Source organism: Ranitomeya imitator, chromosome 5 (genome assembly GCF_032444005.1).
Source record: "Ranitomeya imitator isolate aRanImi1 chromosome 5, aRanImi1.pri, whole genome shotgun sequence".
Classification (NCBI taxonomy): Eukaryota; Metazoa; Chordata; class Amphibia; order Anura; family Dendrobatidae; genus Ranitomeya; species Ranitomeya imitator.
In genome coordinates this window covers 414564491-414591709 of record NC_091286.1, presented here as the reverse complement: position 1 = coordinate 414591709, position 27219 = coordinate 414564491, and the positions used below count along the sequence as shown (strand labels likewise).

General features: G+C 42.0%; 1 protein-coding gene across 1 annotated transcript in view; it reads right to left on the bottom strand.

Moving 5' to 3' along the window:
• The window catches only part of CHRND (cholinergic receptor nicotinic delta subunit), a 204725-nt gene that overhangs the window by 35957 nt on the left and 141549 nt on the right, over positions 1-27219 (bottom strand). The window contains exons 2-4 of the mRNA XM_069727028.1: positions 19484-19614; positions 14441-14638; positions 5569-5717 (exon numbers count right to left, since the gene is read on the bottom strand). Coding sequence (XP_069583129.1) covers positions 5569-5717; positions 14441-14492 — 201 coding nt within the window. The 5' untranslated portion in view covers positions 14493-14638; positions 19484-19614. The remainder of the gene's footprint in view (positions 1-5568; positions 5718-14440; positions 14639-19483; positions 19615-27219) is intronic.

Here is a 27219-nt window from a genome sequence, read left to right as displayed (position 1 = left end):
TCCCAGCAGCTCCCACCAAGGACATGGCATCACTTAACCCTTCCCCTGCAGCCACCGGCAACAAATCCACACTATTCCTTGATTAAATCAGGTTCCAACCCAATAGAGGAGCAGACATTTCCTGCTGCCATTAGGGTCCGGGAGGGGGTGACATTGGCTGCCCTGCTACTCTGTAGTGGGGGGTGACAAGTGTAACATGGGGTAACGATGAAGGAGAAATGCACAGGATAACAGTGAGCGCGACAGAGGGCAGTGTATGGTATGGAGCAGTCGGGGTGGGCTGCAGGATCCCCCCATACTGTACATGACTGCTCGGGACAGGGAGGCGTTTAATGAGCTTCTAATGACGGGGCACTAATTGGGTCATTAGGGTTTGTGGAAAGGATTCAGCATCAGGTCCCTCATTAATGCCCGAGCCGCCTGTTACTTTGTAGCACAGATCTGTTAGGGCCGCAAAACCAAACAACGTTGTTTATGTAGAAAAGTCTTTGTTTCATAGAAAAACTCAAAACAGAAGAGATTTTCTGATACAACAACACCCTGTTCACGACACTGCACAGCACTTCTCCTGTATATATACACTGCACAGTACTGCTCCTCCTGTATATGTACACTGCACAGCACCTTTCCTCCTGTCCTATATATATACACTGCCCAGCACATTTCCTCCTGTATGTATACACTGCACAGCACCTCTCCTGTATATATACACTGCACAGCACCTTTCCTCCTGTATATATACACACTGCACAGTACCACTCCTCCTGTCCTGTATATATACACTGCAGAATTTACAATAGCTGTCACTCATGTAAGAAGTGAAATCTGGCATTGTACTATACATTTCTCTGCCGTATCTGTGCATCATAAATCGGGGTATGTGTTAAAGGGGGGAGGCCCACTGAGACTCTTTCGCCCGGGGCCCTCGAAAACCTGGAGCCGGCCCTGTTTAGAGGACTATATGAGGGTGATGAAGGTGCAGTTCGTTGATATATTGAAGGTTATATGGGGCCCATTATACCATATGGAAAGCTAGATGTGGGCTATTATACTATATGGAGGGCTATATGGGGCTATTATACTCTTTTGAGGGCTATGCGAAGGGTCATTATACAGTTTGCAGGAGTATGTGGGGGCCATAATACTGTTTGCAGAGCTATGTGGGCCCATTATACTGTTTGCAGGGCTATGTAGGGGCCATTATACTGTTTGGAGGCTATGTGGGGGGAGCTATCATACTGTTTGGAGAGCTAATAATAATAATAATAATTTGTATTTCTATAAGGCCAACATATTTTCATTTTAGCGGAGACTTGAACAGAAAATAAAGACAATACAGAATAACACATAACACAAATACCAAAGGATTGAGGGCCCTGCTAATGTAAGTGGTTAATAAAAACAAAATGTTTGTTGTGTATGGTCCAGCCATCAATTAAATAAATAGAATATTCAGGCTGCTGCGTGAACTGGTCACAAGGGAGCATGTGTACAAGTAGAGAGACAGAGGGTTATTAAGTGCAAGGAGGATGTGTGAACAGATGCTATGAGGGTCCTAATTTTGAAGAAAGTTTAGTATGGGTAAAACAGGGATAGTTAGATAAGTGAGGTGAGGTGATAGGCCAGCCTAAATACTGTGGATATTGGGAATTAAACGAATTGTCCTGGGTAGTGCATTCCAAATAATTGGTGCAGCACCAAAACGTCTTGGAGACCTGAGTGGGAGGTTCAGATTATTGAGGATGTTAGACTTAGGTCATTAGTGAAACAGAGGGCATGGGTAGCGTGGTAGACTGAGATGATGGAGGAGATGTAGGGTGGTGCTGAACCGTGGAGACCTTTGTGGTTGAGAGTAGTAAGTTTACATTGGACTCTGTAGTGGAAAGGCTACCAGTGCAATGACTGGCACAGGGTGGAGGCATCAGTGTAGAAGTTGGAAAGGAATATGATCGTGGCTGCTGCATTGAGGACAGATTTGAGAGGGTAGATTTTAGTAAGAGAGAGACCGATTAGCAGAGAGTTGCAGTAATCCAGACGAGAGTGAATAAGAAAAACACTAAGAGAGTTTTTGTTTAGTAAAAAGTAAGGCCAGGTTCACATTGCGTTAACAGCAGCCCGGTCAACACATACGTTAATGGGCTGCTGTTAATGCAAGTGCCGGTGTGGCAGCGCGCTAGCGCAAATAGAGCATCTGCTAGCTCTATCTGCGCTAGCGGTGACGGACCCGGAAATGCTGCAGCCCGCGTCTCGGGGTCCGTCACTCAATGACGGCACATCACTAGCGCACGCCCATTGTGGGCGTGTGCTAGCGATGCACCCGACATTGGATTCAATGGCAGCGTTAATGGACTGCGCTACACCGCGTTATGACACGGTGTAACGTAGTCTGTCTAAAGGACGAGTTTAACGCAATGTGAACCCAGCCTTAGAAAATGTTGAATTCTAGAGATATTTTTAAGATGTAGGTGATACGAGAGAGTGAGTGATTGGATGTGGGGAGTGAAGGAAAGATCTAAGTCACATAAAACCCCAAGACGGCGGGCATGTTGCTGGGGAGTAATGGTGGAAGCACACACGGAAATAGCAATATATGGCATAGGTAGGTTAGTGGAGACAGGAAACACAAGGAGTTCAGTTTTTGATAGATTCAGCTTTAGATAGAGGGAGACAGCAGAAAGACAAAATTGATATATTGTAGTAATGCAGGGCTGACGTCAGGAGATGATGCGTATAATTGGGTGTCATAAGCATAGAGGTGGTACTGAAAACTAAATCTACTGACTGTTTGTCCAAAACAGGCAGTATATAAGAAGAGGATGGGATCTAGGACTGATCCTTGAGTAACACAAATGGTAAGGGGAAGACGAGAGGAAGAGGAGCCAGTAATAGATACAGTGAAAGAGCAGTCAAAGAGGAGAGCCAAGAGAGAACAATATCTTTGAGACCGATAGAGCGGAGCATAGTGAAGAGGAGCTGGTGATCTACATTGTCAAATGCTGCAAAGAGATCCATGAGAACCGGCAGGGAGTAGTGGCCATTAGATGTAGCTGTTAGTAGATAATTAGAGACTTTAGTGAGGGCAGTGTCACGGAGTGACTGACCCAGTGTGACATGACCCAATGGTTGGTCGGTCACCAAAGGGCACAACAACACAATGCCGATAGAATAGGGGAGAGGAAGAGAGGAGACACTAGGGAATCAGGGACAGACACCTCCAGAGCTCAAACCTAAGCCCGTCCCTGATCTCACCTAACACCCTATGCAGGTCCTTCCCCCTGCCGACATCAGGATGCCTCGTCGTTAAATGGCACCTATACCTGCCCTAGCTAGTGCACTGGCAGGTGACAGACACTAGCCGCACCACTGCAGGTAAGAAACACAGGGAAGGGACAGACACTTAAGGGACGAAGTAACAAAAATACAACACTTAGATTTCTGCTGCAAAGCACTGCACAGCAGGATAAAGACACCAGATCAACTAATTCAGCTGAATCACCACTGCACCCAGAGAGCTCCTTACTCCAGCTTGGTCACTGCAGTTTGCTCTAACACTGACAGTAAGCTGATGCATCAGGTGACCTCTTGAAGGAAGGTGAGAATGGTCACCACCCACAACAACTGACCCAGTAGCAATGCAATTACACCAGCAGGCCAGTAGGGAGAAACTGATATTAACTCCCGATGGCCTGAAAGGAAAAAAGTTTAAAGAAACCAGATCCGCCAGTATAATAATCAGAAACCAGATTGTAAATGGTCAAGAATAGAAGTTATCTGAGAGATATCGGATTAGATACAAGTCTGTAGTTAGCAGCGCAGTTCTGTTTGAGGGATTTTTTTAAGCAATGGATGGATGCTGGCATATTTAAATGAATAAGGCAATATACCAGATGAGAGAGAGATTAAATATTTTAGTTAGGTGATTGGTGGCAGCCGGGGAAAGGGCCTGAAGGAGAAGTGAGAAAATAGGGTCACTGGTGCAGGGAGTAGAAGATGCAAGGAGCCTGGTCACTTCCACTTCCGTGACTGGTTCAAAGAACGAAAGAGAGCTAGATGCAGTGGGGGGAGGGATGACAATGCATGATATTAGGAGATTGGGAGAAAATGTCCTGTCGGATATTGTTAATTGTTTATTTGAAATAAGTAGCCAGATCGTCAGCGCTGAGGTAACTGCACTCTTGTATTGAGGAGAGAATGAAAAGTGTAAAAGAGTCGTTTCAGATCGTTGGATAGTGCGGTGATAAGAGTAATGTGGGGAGCCATTATGCTGTTTGGAGGGCTAGTGGGTACTATTATACTGTTTGGATAGTTGTGTGGCTACTATTATGCCATATGGATGGTTATGTGGTGCCATTATATTGTTTGGAGGGCTATGTGAAGGGCCATTATACTATTTGGAGGGCTATGTGGTAAACTATTATACTGTTTAGAGGGCTATGTAGGGCCATTAGAGTTTTAGAAGGGCTAGTGGGAACCGTTATACTGTTCTGAGGGTTATGTGGGGGTCATTATATTCTATGTGAGCAATTAAACATTGTGAAGGTTTGTGTGGGGTACATCATGCTGAGTGGGGCCATAATATTGTGTGGAGGGCTGTGTTGGGGGTCACAGTTGGGGCATCATACGGTGTTGGGGTCACCATACTTTGCAGGGTAGAGGAGAGGATACAGTATTGTAGGGTTACCGTACTGTGCGTGTGGAGGTCGAAGTGGAGGTCTGTGCTCGACTAATAGCAAATGCAGCCACAAGCCCATCCACCTGGTCCATCAAGAGTCATTCTTAACTCATCCGTTCATAAACCTTTGAAAAACCTGTCTTCAGATATTTCTTGGCACTGTCTTGGCATTTCCACTCCTTTGTCTTGTTCAGTGATGGTTTCAGCCCTCCTTACATTAGACATGTCTATGAGTACGTAACACCATGTACTTATGGGCGCCATGGAGGTTACAATTCTAGAATACGACAGCATTGTAGGATAATGGGTCCTTGGTCCCTTTACATCTGATTTTCCTCAAACGTTTATCAGTTAATGCGTACATTTTTTTGTCAAATTGTCTCTTTATAGTAGCAATCCTAAAAGTATTTTTCTCAGCACATTTTGTGCGACCCTGTTGACTATTGCAACAAAACTTTTTATGGTTCTGAGATAACACCCCAATATATTATCAATTTCAAGAGAGATGCATCTCTATTTAAGACTTGCAACAATTTTTTGCTTTTCAGAGTCAGTGAAATCTCTTTTTTGCCCCGATTTGTCTGAGGAAAACAAGCTGCCTAATAATTCTGCACAATTTGATAGCAGGTGATGATATCCTCAGGCCCCATCCTCCCTCATTACACAAATACACATTACCTGATCTGCTTCATCCAAAAAGCATTCAAAGTTAAACAGCTTGGAGTTTGAACATATGGATACAAATGATGATATGGTCAAAATACTCACTGGACTTAGTAATTGTGCACACAGTGTATATTAGGTTATGGAGGTTCTGTAGTTATTATAAAATTAGTGACTAAAACAAGGGTTGTTGGTCACCAATGGTGCTACCATCACATGACATTCAGACTTACAAGTGAGATAAGATTGGAGAGAGTCAAGCCAATGTATATATCAACTGTCTCATCAGGACTTTCCACAGGCCGGAGATCATTCCTGTAGCCTTTCTCCTGAAACAGGTATCTGAGCAAATGTCCTTCTTCACTTTCTGATGTAGCACTCACTGTAGATAGATCAATAGCAGACATTACACATTATTCACCGACATCAGAAGAACACACCACATAAGTGCACACACAGACACCCATACAACATACACATATCCATATGCAGATACCAGGGCCGAACTGGGACAAAAAAGCAGCCCTACAACACAAATCCCACCAGCCCACATACTATAACACGTCCCACCTCCGATCAATGGATTTTTATTTACTTACTCCAGCAGTTTGGTTTTTTTCAGCACTGGAGTGGCGCTTCACATGTAAACCTCCTAGACCCAGTGATATTCTCACCTTCCGGCGTCTTCTCTGCTTTTCAGCACTGCTCCGATCCCATGGTGCGATTTTGTAAGTGCAGCTTCTGACAGCCAGAAGTCAGAAGTTACATCACAAGCTCTCAATACAAGGTTATGAGAGCCAGAACGAGGCAAGGACAAGGTTCTCATAGACTTGTACGGAAAAGAGCCCTCTGCACCGCGCCACGAAACACTAGAGTTTCCGGCAGGTCACTTTTCACAGGAGACGAACTGGAGCAATGCTGGAAAGTGGAAACCAATGATGGCAGCGGAAGGTGACTATGAGACAGAGGGCAGCGGGCTTCCATTTAAAGTACAATGAAAAAAATTATGTAGTGGTGCTTTAAAGAAGTTATGTGAGGAGCCACATGTGAATGGCACCACAGTGAGAAGGATTGACCTACAGCTCTATTTACTAAAGGTTATGAGGGTCCCAGAGATTAGCAAGTTATCCCATATACCGAGGAGAGGGGATTACATGGGGTAACCCATTTAAACAGGTTTTCCAAGATTTTTTTTTGTTTGGCTATAGGAATAAAAAACAAACCAATAATGACAATCCAGAAATGCAATGCAGCCTGTCTGACAACAAGACCGGAGAAGTGTATATATACAGTGTACAGGGTGGGCCATATATGGGGATAAACCTGGGTGGGCCATGTATATAGATGCACCCAAATAAAATGGGAATGGTTGGTGATATCAACTTCCTGTTTGTGGCACATTAGTATATGGGAGGGGGAAACTTTTCAAGATGGGTGGTGACCATGGTGCCCATTTTGTAGTCAGCCATTTTGTATCCAACTTTATAAATGGCCCACCCAGGTGTATCCATATAAATAGCCCACCCTGTATATATACAGAATAAGGCCGTGTTCATACGTTGAGTATTTTACATCAATATTTGTAAACCACAACCAGGAGTGGGTGATAAATACAGAAGTGGTGATGTGTTTCTATTATACTTTTCCTCTGATTGTTCCACTCTTGGTTTTTGCTACAAATACTGATGTAAAATACTGAACAAATACGGCTAGTGTGAATGTGACCTTAATACAAATACTGAGAATTACACCCAGTATACAAGACAGGAGAAGTGGTACTGTGCAGAGTGTGTGTGTGTGTGTGTGTATAGTGTAGTGTCGCCACACTATTTACTACATGTCTGTACTGTACCAATACGTGAACTACATTGTTGTATGTCCTATGGAGCTGTGATATTGTTATTTAGTGGGCGATGCTCCTGTAGATATAACTTATAGTGGGCGTCCACACCATATACAGAGCTCAACACTATATACCGTGTTATAAAGCCTGGTATGGAGCAGTGTGTATATTATACAGTGTAGAGATATGCCTATGTACACACTATCTAATACACACAGCACCATATTATGTACACATATCTATACTATAAATATACACAGCACCTTACTATATGCTATATACACTAGTACTCGCTATATACTTAAAGGGAACCTGTCAGCAGGATTGTGCACAGTAACCTACAGATAGTGTCAGGTCGGCTCCGTGACACTAATTAAAATGATACCTGGGTGATGGAATTCATCTTGTGGTTGTTGTGCAATCTTTATTTTCAGTTTTGCGTTAATGATATGCTCGTGCTCTGGGGCGGCCTATAAGGGGAAGTCATGTGGTGCTCTAATTAGCTATTCATAATGCAGACTGCTGACAGGTCACTGATCCCTCACTGACCTGCGACACTATTTTACATACTGAATATTATATACACTACTGTTCAAAAGTTTAGGGTCACTTAGAAATTTCCTTATTTTTCAAAGAAAAGCACAGTTTTTTCCAATTAAGCTAACATTAAATGATTCAGAAATACACTCTATACATTGTTAATGTGGTAAATGACTATTCTAGCTGCAAACGTCTGGTTTGTAATGCAATATCTTCATAGGTGTATAGAGGCCCATTTCCAACAACCATCACTCCAGTGTTCTTATGGTACTTTGTGTTTACTAACTGTGTAAGAAGGCTAATCGATGGTTACAATGCCCTTGAAAACCCTTGTGCAAGTATGTTAGCACAGCTGAAAACAGTTTGGCTGATTAGAAAACCTATAAACCTGACCTTCCTTTGAGCTAGTTGAGAATCTGGAGCATTACATTTGTTGGTCCCATTAAACTTTCAAAATGTCTAGAAAAAAATAACTTTAATGTGAAACTCGACAGTCTATGCTTGTTCTTAGAAATGAAGGCTATTTCATGTGAGAAATTGCCAAGAAACTGAAGAGTTCCTACAACGGTGTGTACTACTCCCTTTGGAGGAGAGAACAAACAGGCTCTAACCAGAGTTAAGTGAAGTGTTAGGCCCTGCTGCACAACTGAGCAACAAGACAAGTATATTAAAGTTTGTAGTTTGAGAAATCGACGCCTCACAGGTCTTCAACTGGCAGCTTCATTAAATAGCACACACAAAAGGCCAGTGTCAACGTCTGAGTAAGTAAGAAAAAAATCCAGCTCCGGAGTAAAAGTCATCAATTTTATTTCCACAAATTTAAAATTCGGAAAAAGCTGCTTGCAAGTAGCTGCACAACTATTCCAGAAAAGAAGCCATAAGTTAGCTGAACGCGTTTCGAGCACGCATGGTGCTCTTTGTCCACTGCATAAGCTTGAATAGCCCAACAAGACATATAAAAACAGATTTAACAGGTGAATAGCCATGAGAATAATTAACTCCACCCCGACAAATCCCATTGGACATCCAGAACATGCAGTCATTAGGACAGGTACAAAAGGAAAAAAAAAAAAAAATCATTGAGCACATATTATATACATATACCATGAATACTGCACAGGCAGGTGTAATTATCCCCCGGAAAAAAAAAAAACAACAAGAATAATAACATGTTAATAATGTAACATCATCTCTTTTCTCAGGTTTAACCCTGTGGGCACTCTGGTGTTCAATAGATAAATCCAGAAAGCCTCTCTATCGCGTAATTTACTTTCTCTATCACCGCCTCGTATATTTTCGTAAGTTTGTTCTATCGCATAAACCTTTAGGTGATTTGTGTGTCTGTCATGTTTATTAATGAAATGGCTTGATGCATTTGACACATGACGTATTGTTGGTTGAACAATGTCCAATAAATGTTCCCTAAATCTGTCTTTTAGTCTCCTTATTGTCGATCCAACATATAGGAGTCTGCATTCCAGACATTCAATAATGTAAACCACATAGTCGGAATTGCAGTTTAGGAAACTTTTTATCGGAAAATTTTTTTGATTGCTAGAACAATGAAAACCTACAGTTTTTTTGGTGTACGAGCAAGTCTTGCATGGGTGTGAACCACATCTGAAAAACCCTTTTGTTGATAGCCAGTGAGTGGGAGTTTTTGGTTTAGTTTGATTTAGAAAACTGGGGGATAACGCATGACCTAATGTGGGTGCGCGTCTGGAGACTATTTTGATACCATTCTGTAAGATTATGTCCATGGTTTGATCATCTCTCAGCAAATTTAAATTGCGTAGTACAATTTCTGAGATGGATTTGAAATGTGTACTATATGTGAGTACTAACACTGGCTGCTCAACCGGCAATTCTGATTTTATCTGTTCATCATGGACATTAGTAGTTTGTATAAGATCTGATCTTGTTTTTTTATCTGCAATAGAAAAAGCACGATCTATAGTCCAATTAGGGTATGCTCTGTTATTGAGACGTTTTTTAATAATGTTTTTTTCCCGGGTAAAAGCTGGTTCATTATTACAATTTCTTTTGGCTCGTAATACCTCTCCTACTGGAATTGAATGAATGGTGTGGGGAGGATGAAAACTGCGTGCACGTAATATAGTATTGCCAGCGGTTTGCTTGCGATATGTTTTACTTTGAATGATGGTATCAGGAAATCCAAAAAACTTATAGTGAATTTATCAAACATGTAAGTGAATTTCAGATTGAATGGATTGTTATTTATATAAAAGATAAATTGCTCCAAGCAGTTCTGATTGCCCTTCCAAACCATTAATAAATCATCAATATATCTTAAATACCATTCAATGTCCTGAGAAAAAGGGTTGTTATCACTGAAAATGTACATTTCCTCCCACCAAGCCATTACTAGATTTGCTACTGAGGGTGAGAATTTGGCCCCCATGGAAACTCCCTTACTTTGAATGAAAAATTTATTATCGAATAGGAAATAGTTATGAGATAATAAAAAGGATAAAACTGTTCCAATAAATGTTTGTAAGTCATGGGTTAAATTACTGTATTTGTTTAGATGAAATTGTACAGCCACTAAAGCAATTCTGTGCGGGATGGATGTGTAAAGTGCAACTACGTCGCAGGTGAGCCATGTCCAGTGCGAATTCCAGATGACATTATCTAGCATACTTAGAACATCTCTGGAGTCTTTCAGATATCCTGGGACTCTTTGTGCTAGTGGTTGGAGAATGGTATCCAGCCACTCCTCTAAACGCTCACTATAAGAGCCTATACCCGAAATTATGGGGCGCATGGGAGGTGGATAAACATCTTTATGCGTTTTTGGTAAAGCATGCATGAATGGTATTTTGGGATTAACGACGTACAAATATTCAGCCTGCCCTTTGGAAAAAAAACCCTGTTGTAAACCATCCTCTATGATACTTTTACATTGTGACGAAAACTCAGCAGTGGGATCAGAATCCAATTGAATATAAGTATCATTTTCAGAAAGCATTTTATGAATAGATTCAAAATAGTCAGATCTATTGATAACAACAACAGATCCCCCTTTGTCCGACATTTTTATGACTAGATCATTTTTATTTTTCATCTCTTCCAAAGTGTCTCGTTCTTTTCCAGTTAGGTTGAGTTTAGGGGAACTGGTGGAAGAGTTCAGGAGGAGATTGCGAATATCCCTTTCCACATTTTCTTGGAAACGATCCATAGATTCTGTTCTGGTGTGAACTGGATAGAAAGAAGGATTTTTGGTTTTAAAGGAAGAAATCATATTAATGTCCTGTGATAATGTATTTTCTGTATCTAAGTCCATAAGACATAAAAGTCCGTTTTGTTCAGAAAAATTTTTATTCATGAATTCATTCATATGAACTGACACTGGCAGAGGTGGCGTGTCTTTTTCCATGAAAAAATTTTTTTTTTACTGTCAAGTTTCTGACAAATTTGTTTATGTCTTTCAAGGTAGAGAAAACATCCAAGTTGGTATTGGTGGGCACAAAGTTTAATCCTCGAGATAATAATTTTCTTTCACTGTCCGTGAGAGTATGGGAGGATAAATTTATAACATCTAACGAAACATCCAGTGTCAACGTCTACAGTGAAGAGGCAACTCCGGGATGCTGGCCTTATTGGCAGAGTGGCAAAGAAAATGCCATATCTGAGACTGGCTAATAAAAGGAAAAGATTAATATGGCCAAAACACAGACATTGGACAGAGGAAGATTGGAAAAAAGTGTTATGGACAAACAAATCCAAGTTTGAGGTGTTTGGATCACACAGAAGAACATTTGTGAGACGCAGAACAACTGAAAAGATGCTGGAAGAGTGCCTGACGCCATCTGTCAAGCATGGTGGAGGTAATGTGATGGTCTGGGGTTTCTTTGGTGCTGGTAAAGTGGGAGATTTGTACAAGGTGAAAGGGATTTTGATTACGAAGGCTATCACTCCATTTTTCAACGCCATGCCATACCCTGTGGACAGCACTTGATTGGAGTCAATTTCATCCTACAACAGGACAATGACCCAAAGCACACCTCCAAATTATGCAAGAACTATTTAGGGAAGAAGCAGGCAGCTGGTATTCTATCTGTAATTGAGTGGCCAGCGCAGTCACCAGATCTCAACCCCACTGAGCTGTTGTGGGAGCAGCTTGACCGCATGGTGCCCAAAAAGTGCCCATCAAGCCAAACCAACTTGTGGGAGGGGTTTCTGGAATCATCGGGTGAAATTTTTCCAGATTACATCAGCAAATTAACTGCAAGAATGCCAAAGGTCTGCATCTGAAATGCTGTAATTGCTGCAAAGGGAGTGTTCTTTGACGCAAGCAAAGTTTGAAGGAGAAAATTATTATTTCAAAGACAAATCTTTTTTTCGAACTTTGTCAATGTCTGGACTAGATTTTCAATTCATTTTGCAACTCATTTGATTAATAAAAGTAGAAGTTTTCATGGGAAACACAAAATTGTCTGGATGACCCTACACTTTTGAACGGTAGTGTATATCTTGGGGAGTAAAACCCCCTTCTGCAGGCAGACGCCGGCGGTGTTACCTGCGCTGCAGCCTGATCGTATATGTAATGTGTATATAATTCATTTGTTTAAGGTTATCCTGAAATTCATTAAAAAGAATCAGTTTGAAAATGGTGCCGGCTGTTTATATATTAACCAATAGCTGCTACTGCACAGGCGGCGCCATCTTTGTAGAAAAAAAAAATCTTTCTCCGAGATGGCGCTGCCTGCGCAGTAGCAGCTATTGGATCACCTTTATATACACCGATAGCTGCTACTGCCCAGGAACAGCCGGTGCCATTTTTAAACTGAATTTTTTTAATGAATTTCAGGATAACCGTAAACAAATGAATTATATACACATTACATATGAGATCAGGCTGCAGCGCAGGTGACACCGCCGGCGTTTGCCTGCAGAAGGGGATTTTTTCCCCAAGGTAAATATACAATATAATATTCATTATGTAAAATAGGGGGCAGCGAGGGATCAGTGACCCGTCAGAAGTCCATACTGAAGCCATACTGATGAATACCTAATCAGACCCCCCCCCCCCACAGGCCGCCATGGAGCATGACCATATCATTAACTCAAAACTGAAGATAAAGATTAAACCACAACCACAAGATGGATTTCATCACCAGGTATCATTGTAATCAGTATAATGGTGCTGACCTGACACTGTAGGTTACTGAGCACAATTCTGCTGACAGGTTCCCTTTAATTATGCCGTTTACGTCACACGGGACATGCCGAGGCAAACGTGTACCCATCGCATGGTTTTTATATATATTGGAGAAGATGCACACATGCACGCTCACCCACACTGCAAAACACACGCACACATTGGAAAAGACACGCCCACGCACACTCACACACACACATTGCAAAAGACACACATGCATACTCACACACATTGCAAAAGACACACATGCACGCTCACCCACACTGAAAAATACACACACGCACATTGGAAAAGACACACACATGCATGCTCACACACACATATTGCAAAAGACACATGCGTGCTCACACACATTGCAAAAGACACAATTGCACGCTCACGCACACTGCAAAACACATGCACACATTGGAAAATACGCACACATGCATGCTCACACACATTGTAAAAGACACACACATGCATGTTCAAAGCCGTACAAAAAACACACATGCATGCTCAGAGACATAGAAAAAACACACATGTACGCTCACACATATGGAAACACACATGCACGCTCACATAGGTAAACACATGTGCATGCTCACGCGCATAGGGAAACAGACATGCACGCTCACATGCATAGGAAAACACACATGCACGCTCACACGTATGAAAACACACATGCACCCACACTGCAAAACACACATACTCTAATGTATGTGGGCCTGGCAGATACACATATAGACACACATACACCACATACATTTGCGCACACACACAGGCACACATAAACCACATATATGCAGGCACACACATGTACCCCACATACACATGAGCATGAAAACATACAACACACACACTATAAATGTGTGCCACACATTACACACACACATGCCGCACATTACACACACACATATGCGTGTACAGACACACCACCCACACTCTGCATTTTGTTGTATATTTTTGTATTAAACACACAATCAAGCCTAGATGAACATTTACCAGAAGAAATAGACTATCTATCTATCTATCTATCTATCTATCTATCTATCTATCTATCTATCTATCTATCTATCTATCTATCTTTTGATTTGCCCACTGTTTTCTCCAAGGTCTGAAGAAGTTGTGCATTACCCACTGGGATGATTAATATCTAGTCATAGTACGAGGTTGTAGTAAGAGACAGGCAGTATTTCTTTTAGAAAACTCACTAGCATTTACTTTTAGCTCATTAATTTCCAGATTATCCAGCATTATTGCATTTTTAATGAGTAAATGACTGACCCACTAATAAAAGACAAATAAAAGAATTAGGGATTTAACATAAACACCTATTCATGGTAATGTTGACTCTTCATTCTAGCAGCACAACATAAAAAAACACACAAAAAAAGATATAAAACCAAAGTGATAATCTTATTTCACAAAATGTGACTGTCAATAGTGGATATTATGGTAACATTTATGAAAATACAGAATGACGGCACAAATGCAAAGAAATTTGTTTAATTAGAAATATCGCTAAAATATGCAGATTGAATAAAAAGCGTTAGATGCTTACCTGGAGAGTAGGGAGCTAAACCAAGTGTGAATATAACCCATAACCATGCCATGATTCCCAACTCCACTGCTGTTCTTTGGGTAGTTTCTCTGTTCCTTTTTGCTGCCCCTCCTCCACATTCGGACTCACAGTAAAGAACGGACTATGGAAAGGAAATGTGACCCAGCGATGTAGACAGACAGGGACAGGTGCAAGACACTAGAAAAGAAGTCACATACCAGTAATACATTGGAGAAGGAATGAAAGCGGATGTACTGCAAGCTGGACACAAGGGCCAGTCACTCCAGATAGTATAGGCTATATGCTACTCTGTAGTTGTACTGTCTATAAAAACTGTAAAAACAAAAAAAAAAAAAGATTATCCCACATTTACACATAGATATTAATCTAATAAATCACAAATGCACCCCAAAACATGTCTGGTATCACAACATTTGTAACAAGCAGTAAAAAAAACTGTATAACTATTTATCCTACATTGTTAATGTTGAAAAAAAATATGAAAAACTACGACAGCATTGATGCATTTCTTAAAGGGAACCTGTCAGCAGATTTGCCACTATAGGAGGCGGCCACTGCCTTTCAGGGCTTATCTACAACATTCTATAATGCTGTAGATAAGCCCCCGGTCCGACCTGCAAGTGAAGAAAAATAAGTTATATTATACTCACCCGAAGGGGCGGGGCGGTCGGATGGGTGTTGCTGGTCCAGGTCCGGCGCCTCCCATCTTCTTCATGCCACCCTCCTGCTTCTTCATCTCTCCCCAGCATCGGCTCTCCTGCGCAGGCATACTTATCTGCCCTGTTGAGCGCAGAGTAAAGTACTGCAGTGCACAGGTGTTGGGAAAGGTCAGAGAGGCCCGGTGCCTGCGCACTGCAGTACTTTGTTCTGCCCTTAGCAGGGCAGAGAAGTATGCCTGCGCAGGAGCGCCGATGCCAGGGAGCAATGAAGAAGCAGGAGGGCGGCATTGCAAGAAGATGGGACCTGGACCAGCGACACCCATCGGACCGGACCACCCGACCCCGGGTGAGTATAATATAACTTATTTTTCTTCACTTGCAGGTCAGACCGGGGGCATTATAGAATGCTGTAGATGAGCCCTGAAAGGCGGTGGCTGCATCTTATAGTGGCAAAATCTGCTGACAGGTTCCCTTTAATCTACTTCCACATAAAATAAAATACAAAAAAAAACCTCCACCAGATCTGTATACAGAGAAATGAAAGAGTTTTGTCTTCTAGATTATAACGCAATATCTTATATATAATTGTCTAAGGGTCACTTCCGTCTGTCTGTCCTTCTGTCACGGTTAGTCATTCGCTGATTGGTCTCGCCAGCTGCCTGTCATGGCTGCCGTGACCAATCAGCGACGGGCACAGTCTGGAAGAAAATGGCCGCTCCTTACTCCCCGCAATCAGTGCCTGTCACCCACATACTCCCCTCCGGTCACTGCTAACACGGGGTTAATGCCGGCGGTAATGGACCGCGTTATGCCGCGGGTAACGTACTCCGTTACCACTGCGATTAACCCTGTGTGTCCCCAACTCTTTACTATTGACGCTGCCCATGAGGCATCAATAGTAAAAAATGTAATGTTAAAAATAATAATAAAAAAAACAACCTGCTATACACACCCTCCGTAGTGGCTCCCGCCGGCCGCCATCTTCCGTTGCAGGTTCCGGTGGCAAAGATGGTATGGGAGAAGGACCTGCCATGACGTCACGGTCATGTGACCGTGACATCATCACAGGCCTTTCGCGCCTGTGCGAGAAGGACCTGCCATGACATCACGGTCATGTGACCGCGACGTCATCACAGGCCCTGCGCGCCTGTGCTAGAAAGACCTGCCATGACGTCACGGTCATGTGACCGTGACGTCATCACAGGTCCTGCGCTCATTCCAACCCTGGGATCGGAAGCTCCCGTGGACTACAAGGGCTCCCTCGGAAAGGTGAGTATATGTTTATTTTTTATTTTTTAACCTGTGACAAACCTGGCTGGGCAATATACTACGTGACTGGCCAATATACTACGTGGCTCTGTGCTGTATACCATTTCGCTGTGCAATATACTACGTGGCTCTGTGCTGTATACTATGTCACTGGGCAATATACTACGTGACTGGCCAATATACTTTGTGGCTCTGTGCTGTATACTACGTGGCTGTGCAATATACTACGTAACTGGGCAATATACTACGTGGCTCTGTGCTGTATACTACGTCACTGGGCAATATACTACGTAACTGGGCAATATACTACGTGTCTGGGCAATATACTACATCACTGGGCAATATACTACGTGCCTGGGCAATATACTACGTGGATGGACAATATAATACGTCACTGGGCAATATACTACGTGTCTGGGCAATATACTACATGGCTCTGTGCTGTATACTACGTCACTGGGCAATATACTACGTAACTGGGCAATATACTACGTGGCTGGGCAATATACTACGTGGCTGTGAAATATACTACGTGGCTGTGAAATATACTACGTGACTGGGCAATATACTACGTGGCTGGACAATATACTACGTGGCTGGGCAATATACTACGTGGCTGGACAATATACTACGTGGCTGTGAAATATACTACGTGGCTGGGCAATATACTACGTGGCTGGGCAATATACTACGTGGCTGTGAAATATACTACGTGGCTGGGCAATATACTACATGGCTGGGCAATATACTACGTGGGTTGTGCAATATACTACGTGGACATGCATATTCTAGAATACCCGATGCGTTAGAAACGGGCCACCATCTAGTAGTCATATATTTGGATAATTCTGTAATTGTATAGACTCCTACTATAAAAGTACAGACCCGATTCATTATTTGCAATTTTTATTAAGTTACTTTTTCACATTTATTACGCTAAATTAATAAAAATTGCTCACGCGGTTCATGAATTTTGCACTCATTCAAACCATTTTTTGCGACTTTTAGAGCAACAAGTCACATCTTGTTGAAAATGTCACGAAAATGACTCAAAAACACATAATATCACTCAAGGAAGACATTGGAGCACTTTTGCGACAATAAAAATAGATTTCAGAAAAGGAGCAAAAGGAAAGATTAATTTGGTGCAAACAAAAAAGGCGCGAAACACCAAAAACTAGACAAAAAAACAGGTGAAATGCAATAATAAATCTTGTCTGAAATATTTATTTATCTTGGCGAATAAACCTCCTAGTCCTTACCTTGACAAGCCAGAGATGGTATGTCACTCTCCATAAGGAGAAACAATACCCCTTAGACCTCAGTCCAGAGCCTCTCATCTAGCCAAATTAGTTCTCATGCTTCGCACTGACGAGGGCCAACAGCCCGAAACACCGTGTCTGCGGATTGAGATACTGATTTGGCATTTATCCTAAGTCATATTGCACGACTCGTTAAAGAGTTGATTGTGACTTGTAGGATCGCTACTTCCAACAGGTGGCGCTATAGAGTTTAAGTCCTCTTTTTCTCAGAAGAGGCAATTTACATGCTGTCTACCAGGAAATTTTAGAGCATTTCATGCTTCCCTCTGCCGACAAGCTTTTTGGAGATGGAAATTTAATTCTCCAGCAGCACTTGGCACCTGTTCACAATGCCAAAAGTACCAATACCTGGTTTAAAAACAACAGTATCACTGTCCAGTAAACTCACCTGACCTTAACACCATAGAGAATCTATGGGGTATTGTCAAGAGGAAGATGAGAGACACCAGACCCAACAATGCAGACGAGCTGAAGGCTGCTATTAAAGCAACCTGGGCTTCCATAACACCTCAGCAGTGCCACAGGCTGATTGACTCCATGCCGCGCTGCATGGATGCAGTAATTGATGCAAAAGGAGCCCCAACGAAGTATTGAGTGCATTTACTGAACATACATTTCAGTAAGCCAAGATTTTGGATTTTAAAATCATTTTTCAAGCTGGTATTATAAAGTATTCTAATTTACTGAGATGGTGACTTTCGGATTTTCATTGGCTGTAAGCCATAATCATCAACATTCACAGAAATAAGCACTTGAAATAGATCACTCTGTTTGTAATGACTCTATCTAATATATGAGTTTCACTTTTTGTATTGAAGAACTGAAATAAATTAACATTTAGATGATATTCTAATTTAGTGAGAAGCACCTGTGTATATAAAATAGTTAGATGAATGTTCGATTGTTGATAGTTGTATGCCCAGCTAACAACCCAATTTTCAGAGAAGACTGAGTAGCCTGACTCAACGCTGGATTGGTACTGGCGCATGAAACATGAAAATAAGCTGAGTAGCAGTCAAACTGTGTCATTCACCATCTCAGGCAGTGGTATATTTCTGAGCAGTTATCTCTAATCAGAGGGCTTGTGTATATTCTATGTAAGGATGCAGGTGTTATAAAGTAGTGTTCTGCCCATTCCTTTGTATCTGTGTATTTCCAGCACAGCTCTCCTGGGGACTCAGTGGTTGTTAATCACTGTAATCATCCCAATGTTTGGCATAATTGTAGATACTATGAGATAAAATATAGCGAAGAAATCTGTAATAAGAAAATGGGGAAGTGTAATTGACTATGAGTAAAGAGACAAAGCAAATTGTTCTTATAGAGCCTGTTTATCTGTCATGTTAAAGGTGTATCAAAGAATGCAAATTAGCCCCTTTAAGAGGACTTGTCACCAGGTCAAAAGTACACATTTTCTGTTCTTATTTTGTGCCCCCTTCTCATGATTATTGATTTTTTTTATTTTTCAAATCCACCATATACAGTGGGTATGGAAAGTATTCAGACCCCTTTACATTTTCACTCTTTGTTTCATTGCAGCCATTTGGAAAATTCAAAAAAAGTTCATTTTTTTCTCATTAATGTACATCTGCACCCCATCTTGACTAAAAAACAGAAATGTAGTAATTTTTGCTAATTTATTAAAGAAGAAAAACTGAAATATCACATGCCCTTAAGTATTCAGCCCCTTTGCTCAGTATTGAGTAGAAGCGCCCTTTTGAGCTAGTACAGCCATAAGTCTTTTTGGGAATGATACAACAAGTTTTTCACACCTGGATTTGGGGATCCTCTGCCATTCTTCCTTGCAGATCCTCTCCAGTTCCGTCAGGTTGGATGGTGAATGTTGGTGGACAGCCATTTTTAGGTCTCTCAAGAGATGCCCAATTGGGTTTAGGTCAGGGCTCTAGTTGAGAAGAGAAGAAAAGAAATCCTATATAGAAAAGAAATGCCAAATAATATTGAAAAATATATCCAAAACAGCAAATATTCCACAATAAGCAAATACCCAAAAGAGAATATTTACTAGCAACAAATACCAAGACAATTTTTTTAGAAATTCAATAAATTTTATTATTACAAAGACATAGCACAATCAATAACATTTTTATTAAAATATATCCATATATAGAGATATGTGTAATCTAAAAATAGAGAAAAAAATAATATAAATATGCATGTGCAATATAGATCAGCATGTGGGGGGGCTAGGGCGCACAAAACCTGATCGGTAGAAATAAAATAAATAATACCACGGCTGAAGAAAAAACAACCATTCACATTAAAATATATCAACACTGTATATATAAATAATATTAGATAAGTAACATTTCATGTGAAGGTATAAATAAATAGTAAGTAAATTAATTAAATAATTGTGCATAAATCAAAATTTAATAAAAATTAATAATTAAATAAAGATTATCCAATAAAAACCATGCGCATATCCATATGTAATGAGCCTGTATTTGATATATGATTGGTGAAATAACAAAAAATATATGTATAAAAAAATGTGTATGAAAAAATAATATAAATAAACCAGTGAAATATTGTTAATGATTAACGTGAACTTTGAATACAACGACGAAAAATTAAAACGTGAAATATGTGTATTAGTGTTTGGTATCTATATATAAGTTATATAATGCGGTGATAAATTTGGTAAAATAAACAATATACCTATATTCAGTATTGAAATGTGAAGAAAAATATATATAAAAACTATATTGATCGTCAACCATATATCAAAGATAACAAATGTAACAGGCAGTTTTAATTTCACTTAGACATGAGTGCCCCAATGAACATGCACATAAGTATCTAAAAGGATAAGTAATGAAAAATGCACAAAAGGAAAATAAACCGTGAATACCAACCAGGGATGCGCGCCACAGCTCCCCCACACACCACTCCAACGCACGTTTCGCAACCGCTTCGTCCCTGACTTATCCTTTTAGATACTTATGTGCATGTTCATTGGTTGACGATCAATATAGTTTTTATATATATTTTTCTTCACATTTCAATACTGAATATAGGTATATTGTTTATTTTACCAAATTTGTCACCGCATTATATAACTTATATATAGATACCAAACACTAATACACATATTTCACGTTTTAATTTTTATTTATTTTTTCAATTAATTGACACATATTTTTTGATACTCACTTTTTTATGAGTTTGTAATATATATACTTATTACATCGTCGTTGTATTCAAATTTCACGTTAATTATTTACAATATTTCACTGGTTTATTTATATTATTTTTTCATACACATTTTTTTATACATATATTTTTTGTTATTTCACCAATCATATATCAAATACAGGCTCATTACATATGGATAGGCGCATGGTTTTTATTGGATAATCTTTATTTAATTATTAATTTTTATTAAATTTTGATTTATGCACAATTATATAATTAATTTACTTACTATTTATTTATACCATCACATGAAATGTTACTTATCTAATATTATTTATATATACAGTGTTGATATATTTTAATGTGAATGGTTGTTTTTTCTTCAGCCGTGGTATTATTTATTTTATTTCTGCCGATCAGGTTTTGTGCGCCCTAGCCCCCCCACATGCTGATCTATATTGCACATGCATATTTATATTATTTTTTTCTCTATTTTTAGATTACACATATCTCTATATATGGATATATTTTAATAAAAATGTTATTGATTGTGCTATGTCTTTGTAATAATAAAATTTATTGAATTTCTAAAAAAATTGTCTTGGTATTTGTGGCTAGTAAATATTCTCTTTTGGGTATTTACAGGTCTCTAGTTGGGCCAGTCAAGGATGGTAACAGAGTTGTTTTGAAGCCACTCCTAGAAAAAAAGAAGGTGATGTATTCAGCGGATTCTGGTGCAAATCCCACATAAAAATTTGCCTTAAAAATCCCATAAAAAAAAATAGTGTGAAAGTATAGATCTCGTTCTCCGAGCTCAAGACCCAAACTCCACAGACAGATCAGTGTCAGATCGAGAAACCTGGAGAGACGTCACTACAGAATATTTACAGAACTTGTATCACTGAAGCCAAAGTGACGCTGAGAGGTCACAAAGTAAAGACTGGTGGGATGTAAAGACTGGGGGGATGTAAAGACGGAGGATGAAAAGAATGGGGGGGATGTAAAGACTGGGGGGATGTAAAGACAGGGGGGATGTAAAGGCTGGGGGGATATAAAGACGGGGATGAAAAGACAGGGGGGGATGTAAAGACTGGGGGCGATGTGAAGACTGGGGGATGTAAAGACTGGTGGTGATGTAAAGACTGGGGAGATGACAAGACTGGGGGGATGTAAAGACTGGGGGGGTTGGAAAGACTGGCGGGATGTAAAGACTGGGGGATGTTTAGACTGGGGGGTGTAAAGACAGGGAGGATGTAAAGACTGGGGGATGAAAACACTGGGGGGATCTATAGACTGGGGGGATGTAAAGACTGGGGGGCGATGTGAAGACTGGGGGGATGTAAAGACTGGGGGGAATGTAAAGATTGTGGGATGTAAAAACTGGGGGGATGTAAAGACTGGTGGGGATGTAAAGACTGGTGGTGATGTAAAGACTGGGGGGATGTAAAGACTGTGGGGTGTAAAGACTGGTGGTGATGTAAAGACTGGGGGGGTGTAAAGACTGTGGGGTGTAAAGACTGGGAGGATGTAAAGACACGGGGATGAAAAGACTGGGGGGATGTAAAGACTGGGGGAATGAAAAGACAGGGGGGATGAAAAGAAAGGGGGGATGTAAAGACTGGGGGAGCGATGTGAAGACTGGGGGATGTAAATACTGGGGGGAATGTAAAGACTGGGGGGATGTAAAGATTGGGGGATGTAAAAACTGGGGGGATGTAAAGACTGGGGGGATGTAAAGACTGGGGGGATAAAAAGACAGGGGGGGATGAAAATGAAGGGGGGATGTAAAGACTGGGGGAGCGATGTGAAGACTGGGGGATGTAAAGACTGGGGGGAATGTAAAGACTGGTGGTGATGTAAAGACTGGGGGGATCTAAAAACTGGGAGGGGATGTAAAGACTGGGGGGATGTAAAGACTGGGGGGAATGTAAAGACTGGGGGGATGTAAAGACTGGGAGGGGGTGTAAAGACTGGCGGGATGTAAAGACTGGGGGATGTTTAGACTGGGGGTGTAAAGACAGGGAGGATGTAAAGACTGGGGGGATGAAAAGACTGGGGGGATGTAAAGACTGGGGGGATGTAAAGACTGGGGGGATGTAAAGATTAGGGGGATGTAAAAACTGGGGGGATGTAAAGACTGGTGGGGATGTAAAGACGGGGGATGAAAAGACAGCGGGGGATGAAAAGACTGGAGGGGATGTAAAGAAAGGCGGGATGTAAAGACTGGGGGGCGATGTGAAGACTGGGGGATGTAAAGACTGGGGGGAATACAAAGACTGGGGGGATGTAAAGATTGGGGGGATGTAAAAACTGGGGGGATGTAAAGACTGGTGGGGATGTAAAGACTGGGGGGATGTAAAGACTGGGGGGTTGTAAATACTGGGGGGATGTAAAGACTGGGGGAATATAAAGACTGGGGGGATGTAAAGACTGGGGGGTTGTAAAGACTGGCGGGATGTAAAGACTGGGGGATGTTTAGACTGGGGGGTGTAAAGACAGGGAGGATGTAAAGACTGGGGGATGAAAAGACTGGGGGGATGTAAAAACTGGGGGGATGAAAAGACTGGGGGGAATGTAAAGAATGGGGGGATGTAAAGATTGGAGGGATGTAAAAACTGGGGGGATGTAAAGACTGGTGGGGATGTAAAGACTTGGGGGATGTAAAGACGGGGGGTGTAAAGACTGGGGGATGTAAAGACTGGGGGGGATGTAAAGACGGGGAATGAATCGACTGGGGGATGTAAAGACTGGGGGGATGTAAAGACTGGGGGGTTGTAAAGACTGGCGGGATGTAAAGACTGGGGGATATTTAGACTGGGGGGAGTAAAGACTGGGGGGATGTAAAGACTGTGGGGATGAAAAGACTGGGTGGATGTAAAGACGGGGGATGGAAAGACTGGGGGGATGGAATAACTGGGGGGATTTAAAGACTGGGGGATCTAAAGACTGGGAGGGGATGTAAAGACTGGGGGGGATGTAAAGACTGGGGGATGTAAAGACTGGGAGGATGTAGAGACTGGGGGGATGTAAAGACTCGGGGGAATGTAAAGACTGGGGGGATGTAAAGACTGGGGGGATATAAAGACTGGAGGGATGTAAAGACTGAGGGGGATGTAAAGACTGAGGGGATGTAAAGACCGGGGGGGCGACAGAGTCATACTCAGCTCACCGGAGAGAGAGAGAGAGACTACTCACCCTGCTCGCCTGCCGCCTCCACCTGCTTGTCCGGTCTGCAGCCTGCCCGTCGCCGCCTCTTCTGATCCGGCGTCTGCACCCATGAGGCACGCTGCTCTGCTCTGGAATGAGGAAGTGAAGCAGGGCAGCGTGTGACATCAGGAACTGGACCATGATGCACCGGCCCCGGGCCACAGCTTAAAGCTACAGTGCCCATTTTCAGTCGCCAGCTGCATGATTTACAACACTGTAGGTGTCTGTCTCTCTACACCACAGTGTTGTTATGCAGCAGCATCGGGCATTCGGAAGCCTGAACAAAATGTCAGGGGGCCCTAGCACAGAGCGGGCTGCCAGCGTGCTCGGGTCCCCCTTTTTGCTCTTAATCACCGGGCCTCATACTGTAGTAAGGGCAGTAATGCCCTGATGGCGGCCCTGTGTATGAAAAAAGTTCTGATTTTGTGGCCAATAGCAGCCAATCACAGTGTTGCTTTACTTATAGTGATTGTCAAAAGAAAGCTGTGTTGTGATTAGTTGCTACAGGCATTTTTACCAAATATTACCAATACCAGAGTTGATTTGTGGATGTTCTGTGGGGGGTGAGTGTAAGGGGGGCTTAAATGGGTTGTCCAGGTTTGTGTCTGCAGAATTGTGAATTCTCACAGTGTGCGCTGTCAGGATTCTTCGGCAACAGCGAGACCAGGTGGTCATGTGACCACTGCTCGCTCCTGCTGGTCATGTGACCACTGCCGCTCCTGCTGGTCATGTGACCACCGCCCGCTCCTGCTGGTCATGCAGGGGAATCATTACAGTGAGCACATCACTCGCTCATGATTCTGTAGTCACATAGAGGGACTGTGTACTTTTCAGCCTGGACAACCCCTTTAGTTACAGTAAGTGTATGTAGGACATTACTATTCTAAATTTTTTTCCCAATTCTGTTCTTTTTTTTAACACTTTCTTTTGCAGGTGTCAGACACAGAGGGATAACCTGTATTTCATAAAGGGGCTGTCTGCCATGTCTTATTCTCTATTAAATGTCCCAGCATTGTCCAAAAATAATATAAATTATATATAGTCACCTGTGGATCCCCTTTCATAGTGCAACCCAGGTGCGCCGCAGGACTCTGAACTTTCTTTTCTGATATAGATATTATGTGAACACTAGAAAGGGGATGTTCAAGATCAGGGAAGACACTCAGGAGCTGTAAACCATGCTATGAGCTTGGATAAAAAAAAGAATTGGAGACATGGGAGGTTGGCAGGCGCCCCGGTCTGCTAGCCAAAACCGCATGGACCAGGGATCATCCCGCCAAATGCCTGCACTCCTTTTAATGTAGGCATAACGCGGTTAATTAAAATACAATGCTGTGTCTCCACATCCCCAGTTATTGGATAGGGGATAATTTGCTTATTGCTGGGTCCGAACACCAGACCTCCTAGTGAGCCCCTGTCCTGAATTAAGTGGAGATGTTTGTGAAGGAAATATATAATGGTCCCCAGAAAATAATAAAGCTTATACTCTCATCCTGTGCTTATGCCGCTCCCACGATGTTGGCACTCCTTCTCCTGGTGCTCCTCTTGCGGTTGTTGTGAAACGTGACGCAGGTGCTCAATGAGTGCTGGCGTCACTGTCCCCGCTTCCTGTCAAATTGAGCATGAAGAGGAAGTCAGAGATCAGCTGCAGTCCGGACTTCCTCTTCATGTTTGATTTGTCCGAAGGCGGGGACAATGATGCCAGCACTGATTGGGCACCGTCATCACGTGTCGCAACAATGCACTCTAGCCCCGTGACCGCAAGTGCCGACACCACTGGAATGGCATTGGCACGGGAGGAGAGTATAGGTTTTATCATTTTTTAGGGTCAATCATTTGAATCAAGAAGGGGTTGACTTAGTAGTGGACAACTCCTTTAAGGCTGCATCCAAATGACTGTCTCCACAAAAGGATATAACATCTTCCCACTCTTATTGCAAGTACTCAGAACCACAGGGGGGTCTCCTGGAAGAATACTGGGAGGTGTTAAACTTAGCTCCTGGATCCTGAGTTTCAAAGTGGTTAGCAAATGGTTTGTAACAGGACGGAATATTTCCTCTTGACTGTATAGAGAGGAAGGGGGAGACACAGGATATTTGAAATGCCACAACTTAGCCCATCATCCATTCACAAACAGCAATTTTTAAATTGGCCCATCCGGGTCATCCTGGAAATTATCCTATGGCCAAGACTATAAAAGGCTGGGTCTAAGTATAAACACCATGTGCACAGCTGCAGAGTGGTGCTAACGACTAGGTTCCCAAACCATCAAATCTATATCAAATAAAGTCTAGCACTCAACTTAAGTATCTAATAGTGCATTTATTTGTAGCACTTGAAACATTTCAGTCCTTGTAGACTTGACCCTGGTAATGTCGAGCAGTTGGGGTAAGAGAACCTAACCAACCCCCACCCACCGATGACATTCCCCATGCCACATGACCCTGACCTTAAATAAAAACTACATACAACAAATTATTTGGAATAATATCGGCCACAGCAGCCTTTTATTTAACATAAACAAAACATAGATGAATATATACATCCAATAACTTTAAACTAGGAGGAGTCCTTGGAGCTCCCAGGAATGTGGTGATCAAAACACAGCAGTGTGAACGTTATCAAAACCAAAATTACTCCCAGCCGTTACCACCTGGCTCGGGAGCACCAAAAACCCCAGAGGGTTCACTGTTCACGCTAAAATTCCCGGGCAACCGACCACCCCTGCCGGAATTTCCCCCCAAGTCACCAGATCCAAAACAAGTTTACTACTAAATACAGAGGAGCCATAAGCCAATGGATCCCCCAACCCAATTTCCACCAACTCCAAGGACTCCACCCAGCCACCATAACGAGGGACTTTGAATACCTCAAAGACCCGAAACCCCACCACAAAGAAACGCTATGGCCTTCTCAACGCCTTTCTGCAGACCAAGCGCCCAAAAATCAATCCCAACTGCGTTCAAATGCACTCCGTCTGCCAACCACAATGCCCCATCCCCTTTCTCCAACTCAAAATGCCTCACGGCAACACCACCATTCTTGGCCACAAAAGTCGACACGGCTCTATTAACCTTAATCCTGGCCTTGTTGATTTTATCCAACGACCGCATATGCCTCCAGCGTTTTCATGGTACAATCTCTG